This window comes from Hyperolius riggenbachi, chromosome 5, assembly GCF_040937935.1.
Source record: "Hyperolius riggenbachi isolate aHypRig1 chromosome 5, aHypRig1.pri, whole genome shotgun sequence".
In the NCBI taxonomy this organism is placed as follows: Eukaryota; Metazoa; Chordata; class Amphibia; order Anura; family Hyperoliidae; genus Hyperolius; species Hyperolius riggenbachi.
Genome location: NC_090650.1, coordinates 318,137,077 through 318,156,949, shown reverse-complemented (window position 1 = coordinate 318,156,949; position 19,873 = coordinate 318,137,077). Strand labels below are relative to the sequence as shown.

The 19,873-nt window shown below is 43.8% G+C and overlaps 1 protein-coding gene across 1 annotated transcript in view; it reads right to left on the bottom strand.

The window, feature by feature from the left end:
- Positions 1 to 19,873, bottom strand: part of YES1 (YES proto-oncogene 1, Src family tyrosine kinase) — a 130,152-nt gene that overhangs the window by 21,594 nt on the left and 88,685 nt on the right. The window contains exons 2-5 of the mRNA XM_068237228.1: positions 18,136 to 18,396; positions 7,253 to 7,352; positions 2,975 to 3,073; positions 515 to 618 (exon numbers count right to left, since the gene is read on the bottom strand). Of these exons, the coding sequence (XP_068093329.1) occupies positions 515 to 618; positions 2,975 to 3,073; positions 7,253 to 7,352; positions 18,136 to 18,391 (559 nt within the window). The 5' untranslated portion in view covers positions 18,392 to 18,396. The remainder of the gene's footprint in view (positions 1 to 514; positions 619 to 2,974; positions 3,074 to 7,252; positions 7,353 to 18,135; positions 18,397 to 19,873) is intronic.

Here is a 19,873-nt window from a genome sequence, read left to right as displayed (position 1 = left end):
TTTTTTGGGCAGCTCGGATATTCGGATATTCCTTTTAAACAATACAGATTGCCTGGCTGTCCTGCTGAGACTGTGTGTAATACTGTTTAATACTCTTAGTGATAGATTTGCTAAATAAAAAAAGCATGCAGATTATGTGCTTCTGGCTGAAATTATTACTGCTGCTGAAACCTGCTTGTTTCAGGTGTGTGATTCACATTACTGCAGCCAAAAGAGACCAGCAGCCAAGAGACCAGCAGGACTGTCAGGTAACTGGTATTGTTTAAAAGGAAGAAATTATGGCCGCCTCTATACCCCTCTCAGTTCAGGTGTGCTTTAAAATAACTTAAAGGGGCCACTGGATCTTTCAAATTGGTGAAGAAATGTCCATTAGTGTCTCATAAGTGCATACTGTATGTGTATATACTGTATACATTTTATATGAAAAAACCACCAGATATTAATAGCAGGTCTTTATCATGAAGTGCTGTGGATATCGAATGACTACAATACACAAGAGCCTGCAGATAATTACCTTTAGTGGTTTCACTTTCCCTTACTAAGAATGTTCCCCTCTGGTTCCCTGGGTTGAGGAGCAATCTTTCAGCGTCTTTTCTACCCATTTTCCCAAAATACCACCTGAAAAGGAAATAAATGACATTCAGAAGTGTTTGCACACACCTGACAACACGCGGCTTCTCGCTGGAATCTTCTGTTTATCTCGTGAAGCTCTGAAATCGTTATTCAGTACAGACAGAAATAGAGTCTCTTATTGTGCTGTCATCTCTGAGCTTCCACGTGTCACGCTGGAATTCTATACTTGTAGGTTTATGATTATTCTATATATATTTTTGCTTATTAAACCCCTATTCCTGGATCTGAATTTGAAAGTATATATACAGTAGGTCGTTCTTGCAAAGCTCAATTTCATAACTGAATGCAGATAAAGTTCTATTCTGAAAGAAACGCCTGAGCGAATGTAATTGTACCTATGATGGGCGTAAAACTGTGAAGGTGGACATTAACGATACAATCCCCCCAGACGATTAATCATCTGATTTGATCGTTATGATCAGAAACAATCGTTCAGGCCCATTAACAGAAGGAAAACTGCTAACCAATTGATCAGATTAATGGAATCTTTTTCGGATCGATCCCTCAATTTGATCGGTCAACATTTTTTCACCTGTTAGTGGGCCCAAACGATTGTTTTCAAACAATCACAAAGTTTGCATTAAACAATCGAGCATCCAGGGGATTGTATCGTTAATGACCACCTTAAAGATAATGCTTGCGGACCACAGCATTGGTGAGAAAATGTAATGGATCCTATTCCTCTTGCAGAGTTCAGTGTCAATACTAACACTTGAAATACGGAGGTTGCCATCTTAACGGAAACCTGACATCAGACACAAGTAAGATTTTATACTCACCCGGGGCTTCCTCCAGCCCCATGAGTAGGGCCGAGTCCCTTGCCGTCCTCCCGGGTGGCTCAGTTCGGTCGTTATCAGCCCCGGTAATCTGGCTCGGTCTCGCCAGTCGGGCTTTTCTGCGAATGCATGGCCATGTGACACTAACTTCCCGACCAACGCCGATAGGTGTCAGGAAGGTGGCAGCCCCAGGACCACCTAAGGCCGAATGGCATCAAGTCCTGGGGCGGTGTTTTGCAAGGGATCGTGCATGCATCCCCGCTTGAAAGCTCTGTTGGTGGGCAGAAAAGGGGACAAGATTAATTTGGGTGCTCATTTGTATGGCTCTGTAGCGAGCCATTAAAGCTGCAAAGCACCAATTAGTAAAAAATAGCCTGGTCACTAAGGGGGTGTAAGCCTGTGGTCCTCAAGTGGGTAATTTCATTATAGTGATCCTGAACCGAAGCTTAGGATTAAACTGAGATACTTCGCTTAAGAGAGGGAAGCCTCAGGATCCTATAGAGGCTCGCTACTCTGATGTCCCCAGTTGCTGACCGAGGCTCCCCTCCAGACCAGGGCCGCGCATCTCCTCTGTTATAAGCCCGTCCGTGCATACACATTAGCACAGAGCTGCTCCGGCTTACTGTGCATGCGGGCTCATGCGGCCACGCTGCAGGAAGAGAAGCAGTGCGGCCCCGATACGATTAGCAACAATGCCTCATCGCTAATATTCCGGTGGGCCGCGCTCAGCGACGAGGGACATCAGATTACAGAGGAAAGCCTCAGTAGGATCCTGAGGCTTCACTCTCTCTAGGCAAGTATCTAATTTTCTACCTGATTTTTCAGCTCCGGTACACTGTATAAACAATGCCAGTTGCCTGGCTGTCCTGCTGGGTTTTTGGCTTTAAGCGTTACACCTGCCAGAAGCATGCAGCCAGTGGAGTCAGACCAGAATCAAAGCATCTCATCTGCATGCTCATTCTGGGCCAGTGAATAATTAAAAGCAAAGCATCAGCACAGAAGTCAGGTAGCTGTCATGGTTTATGAGATAATGAAGATAGATGGCAACCTCCATATTCCTCTCACTTTCTTCTAAAGGTGCCCATACACTGATAGATTTTCCCTGCCAGATTCGCTCACAGTGATCAATGACCTGCTCGATTTCTGAAGCCAGTGAAAATAATGCTTTGTCTCCCAGAAGGCTCTGGGAAAAGAATTCCGCATAGCTAAACAGCCTAGGCTAAGCATCACTGGGAAGGCGGGGTTAGATATCAAATATACAGCAATACACAAGAAAGGTTTCTGAGGCTGAAACCAGGAAAATTTACATAAAAGTGAATATCTTGAATAATTTACTGTATTCTACTATGTGTCACTACAGTGGCTCTCTAACTGTACCTCCCACCATCAAGGCATTCTCTAGTACAGAACCAACTGCATAATTACAGGTTTATGTAACTTAAATAGAACATTTTTAAAAATGTATTAAATCTGTAAAAAATGAAAACCTGCAGCACAATGCATAGATCCTCAGGCCCTTCCCAGTAACCTACAAATACTGTACATAAAACAAAACACAATCTTACTCTTCAGCTTGTATAGAGTCCGCTGGAGCAACATAGTTACTGGGAATATAACCAGTTTTTCCAGTGGCTATAGATCTTGCTTCCCACCAGTCTCCTTCCCTGCAAAACAGAATCACTTATTTAGAAATATACAAATGGACATTCTTAAAAAATAATTAACATTATGTGCAGTTCAAATAAAGAGAATGTATTTCTATCAAACGCAGGATGACTTAATCTCCCTAGCCAAGATGATGGGGAACCTGACTTGCAGAGGGGTGATCCAGAGGCAGTGCCAGCCTCCCCCCAACTTACCCAGGCAATGTAAATCCTCCTCCACCTCTCCCCTTTATTCTGGTTACTATACTAAAATCAGGATGAAGCCACAGATGCAGCCAAAGTACAATCATTCCTGTACATTTTTTATGCACCACGATATACTTATCGGGGGCTTCCTCCAGCCCCTTGAAGCACCGATGCAGGGGCCGACCCCCTCTACTGCGCCTGCACAAGGGCTGCTGTCAATCAAGTCCACGTTGTCCGCAGCATACTGCGCAGGCGCAGCAATTCTGCGCCTGCGCAGTACGCTGCGGACAACATGGACTTGATTGACAGGGGCGCTTCACGCAGGCACAGTAAGGACGACCTAAAGGTCTGCCTCTGCACCGGTGAGGACCCCAGGCCAGCGCTGTGAGCGGAGATGCTGCGTGGGATATGTCTGCTTCAAGGGGCTGGAGGAAGACCCTGGTAAGTATATCATGAAACAGCCAAATTTGCTTTCTTCCGGTCATTAAAGTAAAAAAAAAAAAGTTTATCTTTAACAGCCTTTTGGAAATCTCTCCTAAAGATAATTCAAAGCAGGCAGAATATATAGCTAAAACACAGTGTGTCAAATATTTTTAAAACCTATTTGTAATTTCACACGTTCAGCCTTGTAACCTACATAGATTAGCCAACCTATGCAGATCTGTGCCCTTCCCTTTCTCCTCCATGTTGTTGAGCAGTACAAGATGGGCAAAGCTCCTTCCTTTGTCGAGTGTTTGGGCAGACCAGGCCAGCAGATAACTGCTTTGCCTTTCAGTATCAACTTCCAACTGTTAAAGAGAAGGTTCAAGCAAAATAAAAAAAATGAGTTTCACTTACCTGGGGCTTCTACCAGCCCCATGCAGCCATCCTGTTCCCGCGTAGTCACTCACTGCTGCTCCAGTCCCCCGCTGGCAGCTTGCCGACCTCGGAGGTCGGCGGGCCGCATTGCGTGAATTTTTACGCATTCCCGCTAGTGCAGGAACATTAACACATACATTTTTACACATTACTGGTTCAATGCGTACCATTGAACCAGTAATGCGTAAAAATGTATGTGTTAATGTTCCTGCACTAGCGGGAATGCGTAAAAATTTACGCAATGCGGCCCGTCGACCTCCGAGGTCGGCAAGCTGCCAGCGGGGGACTGGAGTAGCAGTGAGTGACTACGAGGGCACTGGATGGCTGCATGGGGCTGGTAGAAGCCCCAGGTAAGTGAAACTCTATTTTGCTTGAACCTTCCCTTTAAGCTGCTCAAACACACACACCATACAGTTTTTTTTTTTTTTTTTTGAATCGATACAAGCATACTGATTCAATTTTCCAATTGATCGGAAGTTTCGATCAGAATTTTCGAGGTACCACAAAATCGAAGTATAGATCCACATGCAGGCTAATTCAGGAACAGTATAAACTTCTATTGTCCCATCACATGCGTACAACCATCTGGCCGTACACAGACAATCGCTTTGGTGCCAATCAGGTCCCCCTTGTCAATGCTAGGACAGTCATACATATACAGTATGTCTTTCCTAGGCTTGACTAAAGCATGCATGTCATTCCTAGCCTTAACAAAGGGGACCCGATTTGCCCCGAAACGATCGTCGGTATACAGTCAGATGGTTGTACGTGTGTTACAGGACATTGAAAGTTAATACTGTTCATGAATAAGCCTGTGTGCGGATTTATCCTTCGATTTTGTGGATTACAATTGCCTTGGATCCTGCACCAGCAATCTCTGTACAAAGGTGCACGGTTCTTTTTCCTTTCTTTGAGGTACCACATGTATTTTCGAGATTGCTGCAATTTAGGGATAAAAGATTATTAACTGCGAAAAAATTGGTTGGGGAAGGGGGGGGGGGGGGGGGGGATTTGAGAAAAAAAAAAAAATGTACCGAATAGTTACATATAATTTTTTCTGGTTGAATACAATTTTGATTTTCTGGGACAGCCGATCGTATTTATAGAAGTGGTGTAAAATTGAAACTTTTAATTGCATGGTGTGTGGCCACCTTTAGGGGGACAGCACAACTGGATGCAGTAGAACCAGAGAGGCTTACAGTGTTAGGGCCCTTTTCCACTAGCAATCGCAATCACAAATCACAAACGCCAGCGATTGAGATTGTGATTTTTCATTAATTCTGTTATGCGATTTTCATTTGCATTGCATTATCATTGTAAAAATCGCTCCAGCAAGCGATTGCGATTTCCAAATCGAATCACTGTAGTGGAAAATACTTCTCGTGATTTCTATGATAAAGTGACAACCCTAGCGATTTAAAAATCACTAGCGATTTGCGATTTTGCGATTCAGAAATCACAATCGCTCTAGTGGAAAAGGGCCCTTACAGTGCAGTCCTTCCTCTGCCAGTATGAATGCTGTGAAAAGGATTACACGACACCAAAAGAAAATTCAACCACCCATTAAAGCTGCTTCGTTGCAAATTATTCAGTTATTTACTAAATATGCTTATGGATTTTTTTATTTGTTTCTTAAGGAATCTAGATGCCCATTTTATAAATATGTCTTTGGGTCAAAGGGTCAGAAGCCAATGCCAGCCTCTGATTGGTGCACGGAGCTCAACTGTCATTGGACAGCAGAGTAGTGGTGGTAGGAGCGCATGGATCAGGGATATTGACATATACTCCCTGCCAGAGATACAAGACTCTAAACAGAGTAGATTTTAATACAGTGCATACAGAATCTGTTAGGCAAACTGCTTGGCTTTCTGTTTAAAATATTCATGGCCTCTTTCCCTCACCACAGATCTCATGATGCCTCAATCAATTTCTTTAAAATTTTCAAGCTATGTTAAAAAAAAAGTAAAGCAGTTTCATATTAACAAGAAATAAACAACAAGTACACTGGTAGCAGCAGCATTACACCTACTGTAGCGGTGATCGACACTGGCTAGCCGCCGCTTGGATTTACGTCATGCGGTGATCCATTCAGAGAAACAGTGATTTCCCTGGGGTTTAGAATTGATGGGCTAAGTTGCGGCCTCAGTGAACAGGAAAACAATGCCATTACTTCTAAACAAACTAACAATTCCAGGATAGTACACCCCGTGTGTGTGTGTGTGTGTGTGTGTGTGTGTGTGTGTGTGTGTGTGTGTGTGTGTGTGTGTGTGTGTGTGTGTGTGTGTGTGTGTGTGTGTGTGTGTGTGTGTGTGTGTGTGTGTGTGTGTGTGTGTGTGTGTCCGGCGAATGGCAGCAGAGAGTTTTCTGTTGTGAAGCAGTGTCTGGAAGCAGGAAAAATTACACTCCTGCACGTTTTTTGTGAGCAAAACTGAGGTTTTTTTTTTTTTTTTTTTTTTAGTAACTGGCTGCACTTGCAGCTGGGGAGAGGGAGGGGGGCCCCCAAAGCCTCTGGGTAGCAGGGGTGATCGCTACGCCCATGTTGATAGGTTTATGTTGCCTTTTGGCAGTGGCTGCAATCTGAGAAAGCCTTGTGATTGGGGCGAAACAGGTCACGTGGGTGTGACATCAGCATGCGAGTCCCCCCTCACCACCTCCAGCCCCTTACACCCTGCTCTAGCGTGTAGGAATCCCTGTATGACTGATACAGCTTGCAGCCCAGGGAATGAGCATACGTCCTGGGCCTGCCTCTGTCCAGTGGATGAGCAATGTATGCTCTTAATGGAGTCATACTGGCTCTGGGAATCAAAGGTAAAACGAACCTGGACTCATATCTGTGGTACTAATGTTCTATTTCTTAGCTGTGCTAAACATACAAATCATTATCTCATGAGTTTATTTTCACTTCCCTTTGAAAATCTCACAATACAATGTATGGCCGATCCGGCCAATGATCAATATCTTCCTGTTCTTGTTTACCAGCCCAACACATTGTATCAATAGATTGGTTTAAAATTTCAGCAGAATTTTTTTACTACCCTCTAAATCTGCTGAAAACAGAACCTGAGCTATACTGCTTGCACATATTCTGTAAATTCATCAATACTAACAAGCACAGTATCCATCAAAATGACTCACGTGTTGTTGATTATCTGGAATCTTTCCCCTTTTCTAAAAGAAAGGTCTTCAGATGTCCTAGCTTCATAATCATATAAGGCAACAAAAACTGTAACACCCCCTAGAATACAAAATAAAAGATTACTAAAATGTAACTACATCATACAAAGCATATGTAAAAGGTTCAAACAGGTAGTCCCAGGTTAACTAACGTTCTTAACCTGGATTTGATATATATAAAAAAAGAAAAAAAACAAAAAACAACAAATTGCATTAGAATGGTTTTGTAAAGTTTATGGACTAATGCACAATTAAATACCAGGTGCTCGATGGTTAGGCACGGTATGTGTACTGCCTTTGAGATTTGAAGGCCAAAGGATTAAATCTAACCCTAATGGGGAGAAGGGGGTGTGTAGCCAATTATTGGTGTAGTGCACTTGGTGCCAGTATATAAATATACTATGTTCAGATGTGATTTGCACACATAAGGAAGAGGTGCCGCCTAAACATGCGGTGTATGTCTTCATAGCCGAAAGCTTACTCCTTTTCTTCTAAGTTATCCAATAATAGGTATCATCCATATACAAAAATTATTTCTATGCCCTAATAAGAGAGACATGATTTGTTTCAGCCTGTACAGTGCCTCCTCATGTGCTTATTCAAACATTGTAGTTGAACATGGAAGTGGTGACCCACTGAGAACTGCATCAGCATCCAGGCTTAAATTGAACCTCCAGACTAAAAATGTACTCAGCAGCACTGAAAAGGCTTGATGTTTCTTTAACAGTTTCACAGCATTAGAACTTGGTTTTTCTTATCTAAAACTCATTTTTAGCTGCACAGATGAAAACTGCCCGGGCATTTTTCCTCTGATGCTGTGCAAAGCATGATGGGATTTCTGATATTGTTCTGCTATTTTGGTGCATTTTTTTTTTATTATTTTTTTTTATTTGAGATTTGAAGCCTAGTGCGCGCAGCTGGGAGGGGTGATCAGGACACAGGACAGTTGGAACTGTGTCATGTGCTCCATGTCCCCTCTTTTCAACCAAAAAGATGGCTGCCCCCATGAAATCACAAACATATGCCCGTTCTTTTAAAACCGGGTGGGTAAGAGATTTTATTACCTATCTATTTTAATTAATATAGCTAATGTAACTGAATGACAGTGTGTTTGTTTAGGCTGGAGTTCCCCTTTAACAGTTTCACAGCATCAGAACTTTGTTTTTCTTACCCAAGCCACTGCTGTTTTCTGAATTCTGAATTTGAGATTTGAAGCCTAGTGCGCACAGCTGGCAGGGGTGATCAGGACACAGGACAGTTGGAACCGTGTCTGATGCTCCGCCACCTTCTTTCAACCAAAAAGATGGCTGCCCCGATGAAATCACAAACACTTGTCTGTTCTTTTAAAACAGGTTGGGTAAGAGATTATATTACCTATCTATTTTAATTAAAGAGACTCCGTAACAAAAATTGCATCCTGTTTTTTATCATCCTACAAGTTCCAAAAGCTATTCTAATGTGTTCTGGCTAACTGGAGCACTTTATATTATCACTGTCTCTGTAATAAATCAATGTATCTTTCCCCTGTCAGACTTGTCGGCCTGTGTCTGGAAGGCTGCCAAGTTCTTCAGTGTTGTGGTTCTGCTATGAACTCACAATTCCAGGCCCCTCTATGCACACTGCCTGTGTGTTATTTAGGATTAGAGCAGCTTCTCTCTTCTCTCTTATCTTTTACAAGCTGGATAAATCGTCCTCTGAGCTGGCTGGGCTTTCACCTACTGAAGAATTACAAACAAGGGCAAAGCTGTTTGCAGGAAGAAAAGAGCAGCCTGAAACTTCAGTGCATGGGGGAAGGAAACACACAAATGATCTCTTGAGATTCAAAAGGAATGCTGTATACAGCCTGCTTGTGTATGGATGTATTTTCTATGTGTGGACATACTGTACATCAACCTACTTCCTGTTTTGGTGGCCATTTTGTGTGTTTACAAACAAACTTTTAAAAACAGTTTTTAACCACTTTTAATGCGGCGAAATTGTGACAGAGGGTAATAGGAGATGTCCCCTAACGCATTGGTATGTTTACTTTTGAGCGATTTTAACAATACAGATCCTCTTTAATATAACTCATGTAACTTATTGACAGTATGTTTGTTTAGGCTCTCCTTTATTAATTACCGTAAGAAAGCAAATTATTATTATAATGGCAATCATTTAAAAAGGAAACAAACAACATTCATATGCAGCTGCCATGTAAAAATTAATTTGGCATAATTATAATAAAAAAAAGTAAAGATATAATAATTTTAGGGGATAACTTAGAGCCAGTTACCACTAGATGTAAATTCATGTTATGCTGCACTTGAATCTGCACAGCAATTCATTTCAATGGGCCTGTTTTTATTAGATTTGAAATTCGAATCCAGGAAAAATCTGGACAGCTGTGCCACAATTTTCTGAACGCCAAATGGGATTTTTACATCAGTTTTCGCATTTTGGTTTTTTTTATGCATGTTTTTGCATTGTTAATTGAATACAAACGTAAAAAAAAAACAAAAAAACGCGATTACATGTAAGTATGCGATTACACGTACAAAAAATAGCATATGAATTTGCATGCTTCTAGCGGAATTGTACCCTTAACTTTATTCATACTGGCATGTGTTGCCCTATATTTTTGGGACTGAATTTGCACTGTACAAATCACACACTGTCTCAAAATAAATACATCCATTAAAAAATCAAAGGGGGAAAAACAACAACAGCAAAAAATACGAACATTAATAAAATTAACAACAGCAACACGAAAATGAAGGCAAAACGGATTTCCTGCTACTACCAGTAATGTGAAAAGGCAATAACGAGTGCCACAGCCAGTGTGCCTCGGTCACACAACTGTCCATGCCACACACGTCTCTCCTCTCTCCAAGCATTGTTACTGAGCCAACTACGCTCTATTCCCACGGCAGTTAATATCTATTCATGACTGCTCGGGAAATTCTGATAGACTTCAATCAGAAGACTGAGCCAAGAGATGTAAATCAGTGCTTTTCTATCATCACGTTTACACCAGCTATTCCTTGGTAAATGTCTGACAGTAACCCTTTTACATTTCCATGCTGAGTGTTGCATGCAAATGTGCCTGCAAAACAGGAAGACAAACACCATATTCTGTATATGTACAATGTCAATGTTGCCAAGTTGTAATCTGCTGGATAAATTAAACACCCTCTTCCACACACACCGCATAGCCCACACTACTATGTGGGTCTGAGGGAGTGTACACATACAGAATAACGGTCACCCACAGGGTTCAGGGCCAAGTGGTACACAGTGAAGCTGCTAGCCTATGCGCTAACAATACATTTTGTTTCTATTGAGGTGAGGAGCGATGATCGTGTAGCATACGATGTTTGGATTTCAGTGGGAGGGGTAAAAAGGAGACTAGTAATTATATATTTTCACTCGAGATGGTTCAGCACTCTGGATCTTTCAGCAATGTACACAAACCAGATTTTCAGCAGAGGCAGCCGATTGGGGCCATCTCTGCTGAATTTAGACTTGCGCGAGTATGCACCTCAACCCCCTGCTTTGATTATACAGTGTCGAAAGACATATTAGAATGCTAAAGTGGTGTGTCAAACACCCCCCCCCCCCCTCCTCATGTGCAATCCCATCCCCTGGGCCAACAACTATTCATGAGCTACTGAAGCAGTTGCTCAGGACATTTACAATATTCAATGGAGAAGTTCACTTACACTCAAAGTACAGTTACAATCTGACAGGGATTTTCTTTAAATTTACAAGGTAATTTACAGAACTGTGGTTTTGCCTGAAGCCCTTCACATAACACACTGAACCTACCAGTGAACTACAGACCTACCCAGTAGAGGAACCTAGACAAAACAAAGGAAAAAAATACAAGACCAAATAGAATAATTTTTGTATATCTAGGGGGATGACAGCCCAGTGCACAACAGAGCAGTATCCAGCAGGAGGTGAACAATGTGCCCCCGAGAGAAGACTGCACGCGGCATCCCTGGAAACATGCTTCGCAGCGTGGAACCGATGTCTCTCTCATTAAGAGACGGGTAAGGTCCCCTAAAATAAGTTGAATAATGTGTAATGCATAGGTTTGCTTCCATTATTTGAATCTCTTGTTGCATGAGCAATGTGCTTGGCCGAGAATCTGGCACTCCAGAACCCTCAGTGGTGCAAAGTCCAAAACCACTACCTGACAAGGTCTCCTGCTGTACAAAATAACGCAAGTATACTTTTTGGCTAGCTGCATTCATGAGCTTCAATCTGCATTCAAATTTTTAGATTATAGGAATTGGTACATAATCTGCATCTGGTTTGCATTCAAGGCATGTATTTAGCCCCTGTGGGGCTCTGCATGCCTCTGTTGGTTTTCATTTCAGTTGCAGCCTTGAGCGCTGTCACTTGTTTGATGTCTGTTAGAAGAAATGTGTATACCATTTATGACTAGCAGCACTAGGAAAACATTTTTTTATTGTTAGACCAGCGGTAGGTCTTCCCCGTGAGTGCCCATCGTGGACATAGGGAAGTCTATTAGGGAATAATTTGTGCACATATTATTTACACTGAAGCTAACACCCTTCTTTGCTGTACCCATTTTGAATGCAAGTTGTGTAATTTTGTCCATATTCTGGAGCGCTGCACAAATTTGCAGGTAGCCAATTCGGGTACAGCCTCTGTCTGGAAGTGCTGCCAATGTATCCTGCTGTACAAGACCTGGAGAGGGTTTGTGCTGCAATTGAGTTTTAAACAAATGTTTATTTAGGGCCCTTTTTCGCTTACATTGTGCAGTTCTGGGTGCATCTTTTGTGCACATTTCTCCAGTTACCACACGTTTGTACACAACTAAATTGCTCATGTTTGCCAGAGCCATGCAATGTAATTCAGTGCATGAATGCACAAGGTGTCCACAAAATATCAACCTGTTTTCTTTTACGCCCACAAAGTCACTTTCAATGAAAGTGGCTATGGATTATACATCGCTTATCAGTTCTAACAGTACGTTGCGCACAGCAAATCATGGACAGCAGGCTTTAGTGGAAACAAACCCAAAGGCCAGGTTCACATTGGTCAGTTGCATAACGCATGTGTTATAAGCACTATGAACTGCAAAGACTGGACATAAACTTTAATACAAAGCCTGCATGCAGCGAATCAGAATAACGCCATCAGTTACGATGCAGTACTGTGAACAGCCTCGTAGAATTGTATAGTTAGTGAGTGGACATGCAGAATTACTCTGCAATGCAACTGGGCACTGTGAACTAGGCCTAAATGTTCAGGGTATTCTCTGGACATTCCATAAGGGCCCTTTCACACCTAAGCGGGAATCGCAAGATTCCCGCTAAAGCGCTAGTGTTTTTTAAAATGGTAGTGCTATATTAGTCTATGGCAGTGTTCACACTTGAGCGATGAGCGATAATCGCGGGTGTTCCGTGATTAGCGATAATCGCAAACGTTTTTGCATGCAGCATTTTTCCAGCGATTTAGGAGCGATCACCATTAGCATATATAGAAACGCTAAAAGTGATCACAAGATAGGAGAAGAGGGGCACATAGAAAGGACGTGGTTGCTATTCCGCCACAGAAGAGATGCATGCGCTGTGCAGGAACTGTCCCTACAAGGTTTCCAATGTAACACATTGGGCTCTGTTCACAAAGGACGAGTCGGTAAAATAATTTTACACTTTTTTCCAAATTCACTAAAGTTTTCCCTCATGAGGCAGAAGTTTGGTAATTTACCGAACAAACACACCTCAATTCACTAATCCCTGCTTGGTAAGTGTGACTTACCAGTATATCGCAGGTCAGCGGGAAGGCAGGGGAGCTGTGTGTAGGACTCTGAGGTTTTCCCCTACAGTGCAACCCTGTTATCCCTTTAGATGTGCTGCAGCCACCAGGGGGAGCTCTTCTGTATGCTACAACACAAATATGCACATCTAAAGGGATGCCTTTTGAAAAATTCCCTCATCTGCTGTGCTACTCTAAAGGCAGCCATACACTGGTCGATGTGCCATCAGATCGACCAGCTGACAGATCCCTATCTGATCGAATCTGATCAGATAGGGATCGTATGGCTGCCTTTACTGCAAACAGATGGTGAATCGATTTCAGCCTGAAACCGATCACAATCTGTTCAGCTGCTCCTGCCGCCTGTCCCCCCCCCCGTATACATTACCTGATGCAGGCTCCCGGGCGTCTTCTCTGCATCTTCTCAGCGCTGCACCCGCTCCATCCCGGCGCTTCCTGTGTCACTCCGTGACCAGGAAGTTCAAATAGAGCGCCCTCTATTTGAACTTCCTGGGTCACTGCAGTGACCCAGGAAGCGCCGGGATGGAGCGGGTGCAGCGCTGAGAAGATGCGGAGAAGACGCCCGGGAGCCCGCATCAGGTAATGTATTTTTCATCGGATCGGCCGCCGCTAGCGACGCGCACTTAACCGCGGGCGATCGAGGGTAATTTCCCGCACGGCGCGATCGACGGACCGATCCGATTTCGGGAGGAAATCGGATCGTCGGCGGAGTTTACCGCGAACGATTGGCAGCAGATTCGATCCCAGGATCGAATCTGCTGTCGAAACGGCCGGGAATCGGGCCAGTGTATGGCCACCTTAAAAGTCCCACCTGATTACCCTTCGCTTCAAATCAGCAAGAGAAGCAGGGCTGTGTGGGCTGTGTGGCTTTCCCTATTGGCTGTCTGTCTCTCCCCAAAGGCTGTCTGTCAAATCTACCACAGCATGGGGAGAGCAAGTTATCGGCTGCTGTGAGTTGGAGAAAAATTACCGAACACTTTTGGCCGGTAAATAACATGCGGAAATCTTTGTGAATTGCAGTTTAACATTTCTTGAGGCAATTACCGCACAAGTCAGTAATGTTTATTTTCTGTGCGGTGATGGGTTTATTGAATTGTAATGTGGGAAGGTGATCAGTAAAATTAACTGGTTTCAGCATTACCGAATGTGGTAATGCTTTGTGAATAGAGCCCATTATGTGCTCCTGTGACTTATGTCATATGACTGAGCACAGACATGCATGCTAAAACTTTATTACACTAGCTTCCAAACAGCAGGCTCTGGCTCTTTTCAACAGCAGTGCACAACCTGTCAGACAATTATCACTTCCAGCACCTTCTGCCTGCACAGATACATCATTCTGCCTCCACCCGCCATGGATTCTCCATGAGAAAAGGCCATTATTGTCTTGTGCACACTCTTTTTTTAAAACATTTGAAACATAGCAGTGCCAACATCGTTGTTAAATGGTATCCTTTACTCAGTACACTACATATCACTTACAGAAAATCCACACCTGACTCAGTCCCAGTGCACACCAAAACCTCTAGCAGATCCTCAAAACGCTAGAGGTTTTTGGAGCAGATTTCAGAGCGATTCTAGGCATGTTTAGAGACGTGTTCTAAACATGCCTAACGTTTTATGGAGCGTTTGTGTAGCAGATATCAGATATTGTTACAGTAAAAGCTGTTACTTAACAGCTTCTGTAACAAAAACGCCTGGAAAACAGCTCTGATCTAGCGTTTTCCAGAGCGGTTTGAGCTTTTCCTATACTTTACATTGGGGCAGAAATGCTTCTGAAAACCGCAAAAGTGCTGCAGGACCCACGTTTGCGGTTTGGCTAAAAGCCGCAAACCGCTGGTGTGCACCATCCCATTGAAATACATTAGCCAGGCGTTTTCACAGGCGGAAGCGGTTTGGAAAACGCTACAAAAACCGCTTGGTGTGCACCAGGCCTCACACTGGCAACGTTTCTATCCACACAGACCCAGGAGGCTGCTGTGTTATGCAACTTAACCACACCCAACCAGAACTTCCCTACCTTTCTAGGCACCTGACCTGAATAAGGTCTCTAAAATATCTTCCAAGACATTCATTTCCAGGCTTCACTTTTACAATAACAAAAATACAGAGGATCAAGCATAGGATGTGAAATTTCCAGCCAAAGTTACTCTGAGGTCTAACGTTATAGCAATCACTTGAAACATTTCCTCACTGAAAATACACTTAACCAGTCCATGTTCTTCACAAAAAAAAGCTTGTCACATAAATGACAACAATCTGGTCAATATAGGACATACGAGTAGGTAATTCCTTTGATGCAAGCTGTATGGGAAATTCTACTGAGTAAGTATATACTGTGTAATAGCAAGTGATCCAGTATATAAAAACTATGGGGAAAAGAGAAAAAAAAAAAAAGTTTAAAACCCATATTAACCTCTTGAGGACCATGGGCTTAAACCCCCCTAGTGACCAGGCTATTTTGTTACAAATTGGTCGCTGCAGCTTTAAGGCCAAGCTGCAGGGCCACACAACACCGCACATAAGTGATTTCCCCCTCCTTTTGTCCCCACCAACAGAGCTCTCTATTGGTGGGGTCTGATCGCCCCTGCAGTGTTTGTTTGTTTTTAAATAATTTTGTTATTTTTTTTTTTATTAAAAGTGTGCATTTTTTTTTTTTTTTTATCCCCTCCGTCCCTCCCACCCCCCATGCAGCCAATAACGGCGATCGGCTGTCATAGGCTTCAGCCTATGAGAGACTATCGCTCTCTTGTCCCCCAGGGGGACAACCGTGTCACACGGCTGTCCCCAGTACAGCGCTGCTGCTGATCGCAGCGCTGTACAGAGCAATCAAGCGGCGGTTTCGCCGTTACAGCTCCGCTCCGCCCCGCCCACCAAGCAGGAGATGCGCGCGCAGCCTGCTCGCGATCTCCTGCAAATGTAAGCCCCAGGACTTTACACCAATCGGCGTCAGGCGGTCCTGGGGCTGCCGCCGCGGCCACGCCCATTGGCGTGACGCGGTCGGCAACTGGTTAACACATCTATGCAAAAAAGGGCACTGAGGAAAAAAGGGCGCCCAGTGAAGCCGAAATGAGTTTTTCAGATTCACTAGCTATAATTAAAAGGACAACTGTAATGAGAGGGATATGGAGGCTGCCATAATTATTTCCTTTTAAGTAATACCAATTGCCTGGCAGCCCTGCTGATCCTCTCCTCTAATACTTTTAGCCATAGACCCTGAACAAGCATGCAGAAGATCAGGTGTTTCTGACATTGTCAGATCTGACAGATTAGCTTCATGCTTGTTTCTGGGGTGATTCAGACACTACTGCAACCAAACAGAAATGCAGGACTGCAAGGAAACTGAAATTGTTTCAAAGGAAATTAGTTGTCCTTTAACTTTAGTCTCAAACTAAATCCTCCGTCTAACGATGCCTAACCTTAACCACCCATCCCCGGCACGGCTAACCTTAAAGCCATTGTTTACCTGGTCGGATTTTTTTTTAAAAATGACATACACATGTATAAAAATGAAGATACATGTACCTGTGCTTGTTTTCGCCGCACCACCAGCCCCCGTTCGTGCAATATAGCCTGAAATCTGCTCGGTTTCTATCCAAGATGGCTGCCGACCTTTGCTTCATCTTCCGGGTCGGCAGCCTCTTACTTCCTAATATCTCCAAGTTTCCAGTGCCGATAAAATAGCGCGAGACATTGGAGACTTCGGGAGCGCGTTCCAGGGACAGTGCGTGCGCGCTCACGTCTATCGTCAAGAGCGCGCCCTTGCAGTACATCGCTGAAGACGGAGCTGCCGCCCTGACACACGTGAAGGTACGATAGGACCTTCACTAAATCGCAAATATATATATCACATTCCCCACACTGGCCCTCTAATTGCTACAGCATGCCTGCTTGTGATGAGCAGGTGAGCCGCGCATCTGCGGGAGCGAGCCTGACAGGGAGGAGCAAAGGGGAGGAGATGACGGAGGAGTGACAGAGCAGGGCAAAGAAGCTCTGCCTCCTCTCTCTTGCCTTGAATATTCGACCGAAGTGGTCAAAGATTATAAACAGTGATTGTAGGTGCAATCCTGCAGCAAAAATGACGGGAAAGGGACATAACTATAGAGGGCAATGAGGTAAGTGGTCCTCTATTACTAAGAGCAAAATAAAAAAAGGAAAACATTCACTTTAAAGAGGAACCGTAACCAAGTATTGAACTTTATCCCAATCAGTAGTTGGTGCCTCCTTTGCCTTGAGAAATCTTTTACTTTTCTCAGACGGATCAGCCCACAGCTAACCTTAAAGGAAACCTCCAGGATTAATAAAAAGTAAAAATCTACTTACCTGGAGCTTCCTCCAGCCCCTGGCAGCCGTCCTGTGCCCTTGCCGCAGCTCCGCTTCCCACTGGTGGCCCAGAGTTCCCTCCGGTACAAGAGGCCTACTTGCGTTCCAGTGTGCGGCTTATGTAGCCGAGCTGACGTCATCCAGACTGTAATGCGCAGGAGCAGTACAGTCTGGATGACCTCAGTGCGCCGTATGGTGAAGAGCAAGCAGATGGCGAGGTTGGCATCTGCACCGGAGGGGACCGGGAGCCACTGGAGCTGTGGTGAGGGCACAGGATGGCTGCCAGGTGCTGGAGGAAGCCCCAGGTAAGTAGATTTTTACTTTTTATTTATCCTGGACCTTCGGACCTGAACTCAGAACTTCCTCTCTGCTCTAAAAGATAAGCAACTCCATAATCTGCATTAAAGAAAACCATTTCTAAAATAAATCAGTTTTTCTACTTCCTGCTTTCATGAAAGCAAACATCCTGTGCTTTCAAATGAGCTTATCTGCCGTGGCTGAGGGATCAAATTATAAGTAGTGATTAGACACAGATGAGGAGGAATCAGACAGGCTAAACTCTCTAAATACATACAGGGTGTATTTCTCTGCCCTGTGCAAGAGTTCAGGTCCACTTTAACCACTCATCCAATGACTAACATAAAAGCATATTTTCCTATTCACACAAGAACTCCATTTGAGAACATCAGATTTGCACACTGAGCCATACATTGGGAAGAATATAAGCTTACCCGTTAACCCTCCTCCGGGGTAAGAAACTGGCACTGGTGAAAAGATAGAAGTTGCTCCTCCAAAAGGAGTAATTCCAGAAGAACCACCAAATGGTGTCATGGAATGGCTGTTAAAGTTAGCAGATGGTCCTTTGCCCACTGGGGACTGTGCAACTTGTGCAGGGTCATTGCCAAACTGGCTGATAGGCTCTTGCTTGGGTTCTGTTCTGTATTTTATCGACGGACCTTTGTCCTCCTTACTCTTAATACAGCCCATTATACCTGTAAGAAAAAGGAAAGAGTGCGTTAAACAAGGCTGGACTAAGCGGCAATACGGATACCACACACAAACACACACAGAGCCAGGGAAAGGAAGGACTTTGCACAAAGGATATAAACCACTTGCAGAATTCTGCACAGCCTGCATCTTGAATGATGAGGCTCATTCATAGATGGAATATATTCTATGGTAGGAAGCAAGTGTTTATCACAAGACTCATTTTATTGCTATAACTGCAGAATCAATTTAAGAACGTTTTGGCATTTAAGGCGCAAGAATTTATATGAGTGCTATGCTGACCACACACTTAAAGATGCAGTTGTATGATGAAACCACTGATCTGATAAAACCATTACATCTGTCAAACTACTCTTAGGGCCTGTTTACACTTAAAGGGACACTTAAAGAAAACCTATACTGAAAATTAAAAGTCAAAATAAACATACACAAGTCATACTTGCCTCCCGTGCAGTCTACTCCTCAATCTATTTTTCCTCTCCTGCGTCCTGTTTGTCCACTGTGATCAATAGAATTCTCCGTCCTCCATTTTGAAAATGGCTATTACCCCATAACAGCTTTCTGGTCAGCACACTGTTAAACTGTAACACCCCCACTTGAGCCATAGGGAAACATGGACACATCAGTTCTCCTCTCAGCTGTAACTGACAGCAACTGATATATTACTGGCAGCAACTGATATATTTCAGGTCTGACAAAATGCTGTCAGAACTGGAAGGGATCACTGTAAGAAGAAAATGGTGAGCTTCTGAGAGGAACTGATGGCAAGGTAACTATGTAATGTTCATTTGAAGTTACCTCATGTGTTTATTTTAAATAATTTTACTCAGTACAGGTTCTCTTTAAGCCAGGAATATAAAAAAACAGTTTTACTTTCCTGGGGCTTCTACCAGCCCCCTGCAGCCGCCCTGTGCCCTGGCAGTCACTCACGGAGCCTCCAATCCCCCCTGCCGCCAGCTAGGCCTGGCAACGCATATATTTCTTCGCGTTCCTGTCTGCAATAGCATCCTGTGCAGGACGATATTGAGGACAGGAACATGAATGATACGCGTGGCTAGGTCTGCGCAGACACAGAAAGCCCTGTCAGCAAAAAAAAAAAAAAAACCTAGCTGGGGGCGGTGGACCGGAGGCTCAGTGAGTGACTGCGAGGGCACGACACGGCTGCAGGGGGCTGGTAGAAGCCCCGAGCAAGTAAAACAGATTTTTTATTCCTGGCTTAAGTGTCCCTTTAAGCGATTAGCAGGTTACTCCCACAAATTGCAGAAGCGCTAGCGCAATAGAAAGTATATGGCAGTGATCTCACTGCCTTGATTGGTGCTGATCGCGGGCAATTTGCGATTAGAGCCAATCGCGCTACCTGCAGCATTTTGCCACGATTCTGGAGTGAATTTGGTAGAGAGTGCTTAATAGAGCGCTGATCGATCACTCTGAATCACAAAAGTGTCCAGTGATTTTTACCGC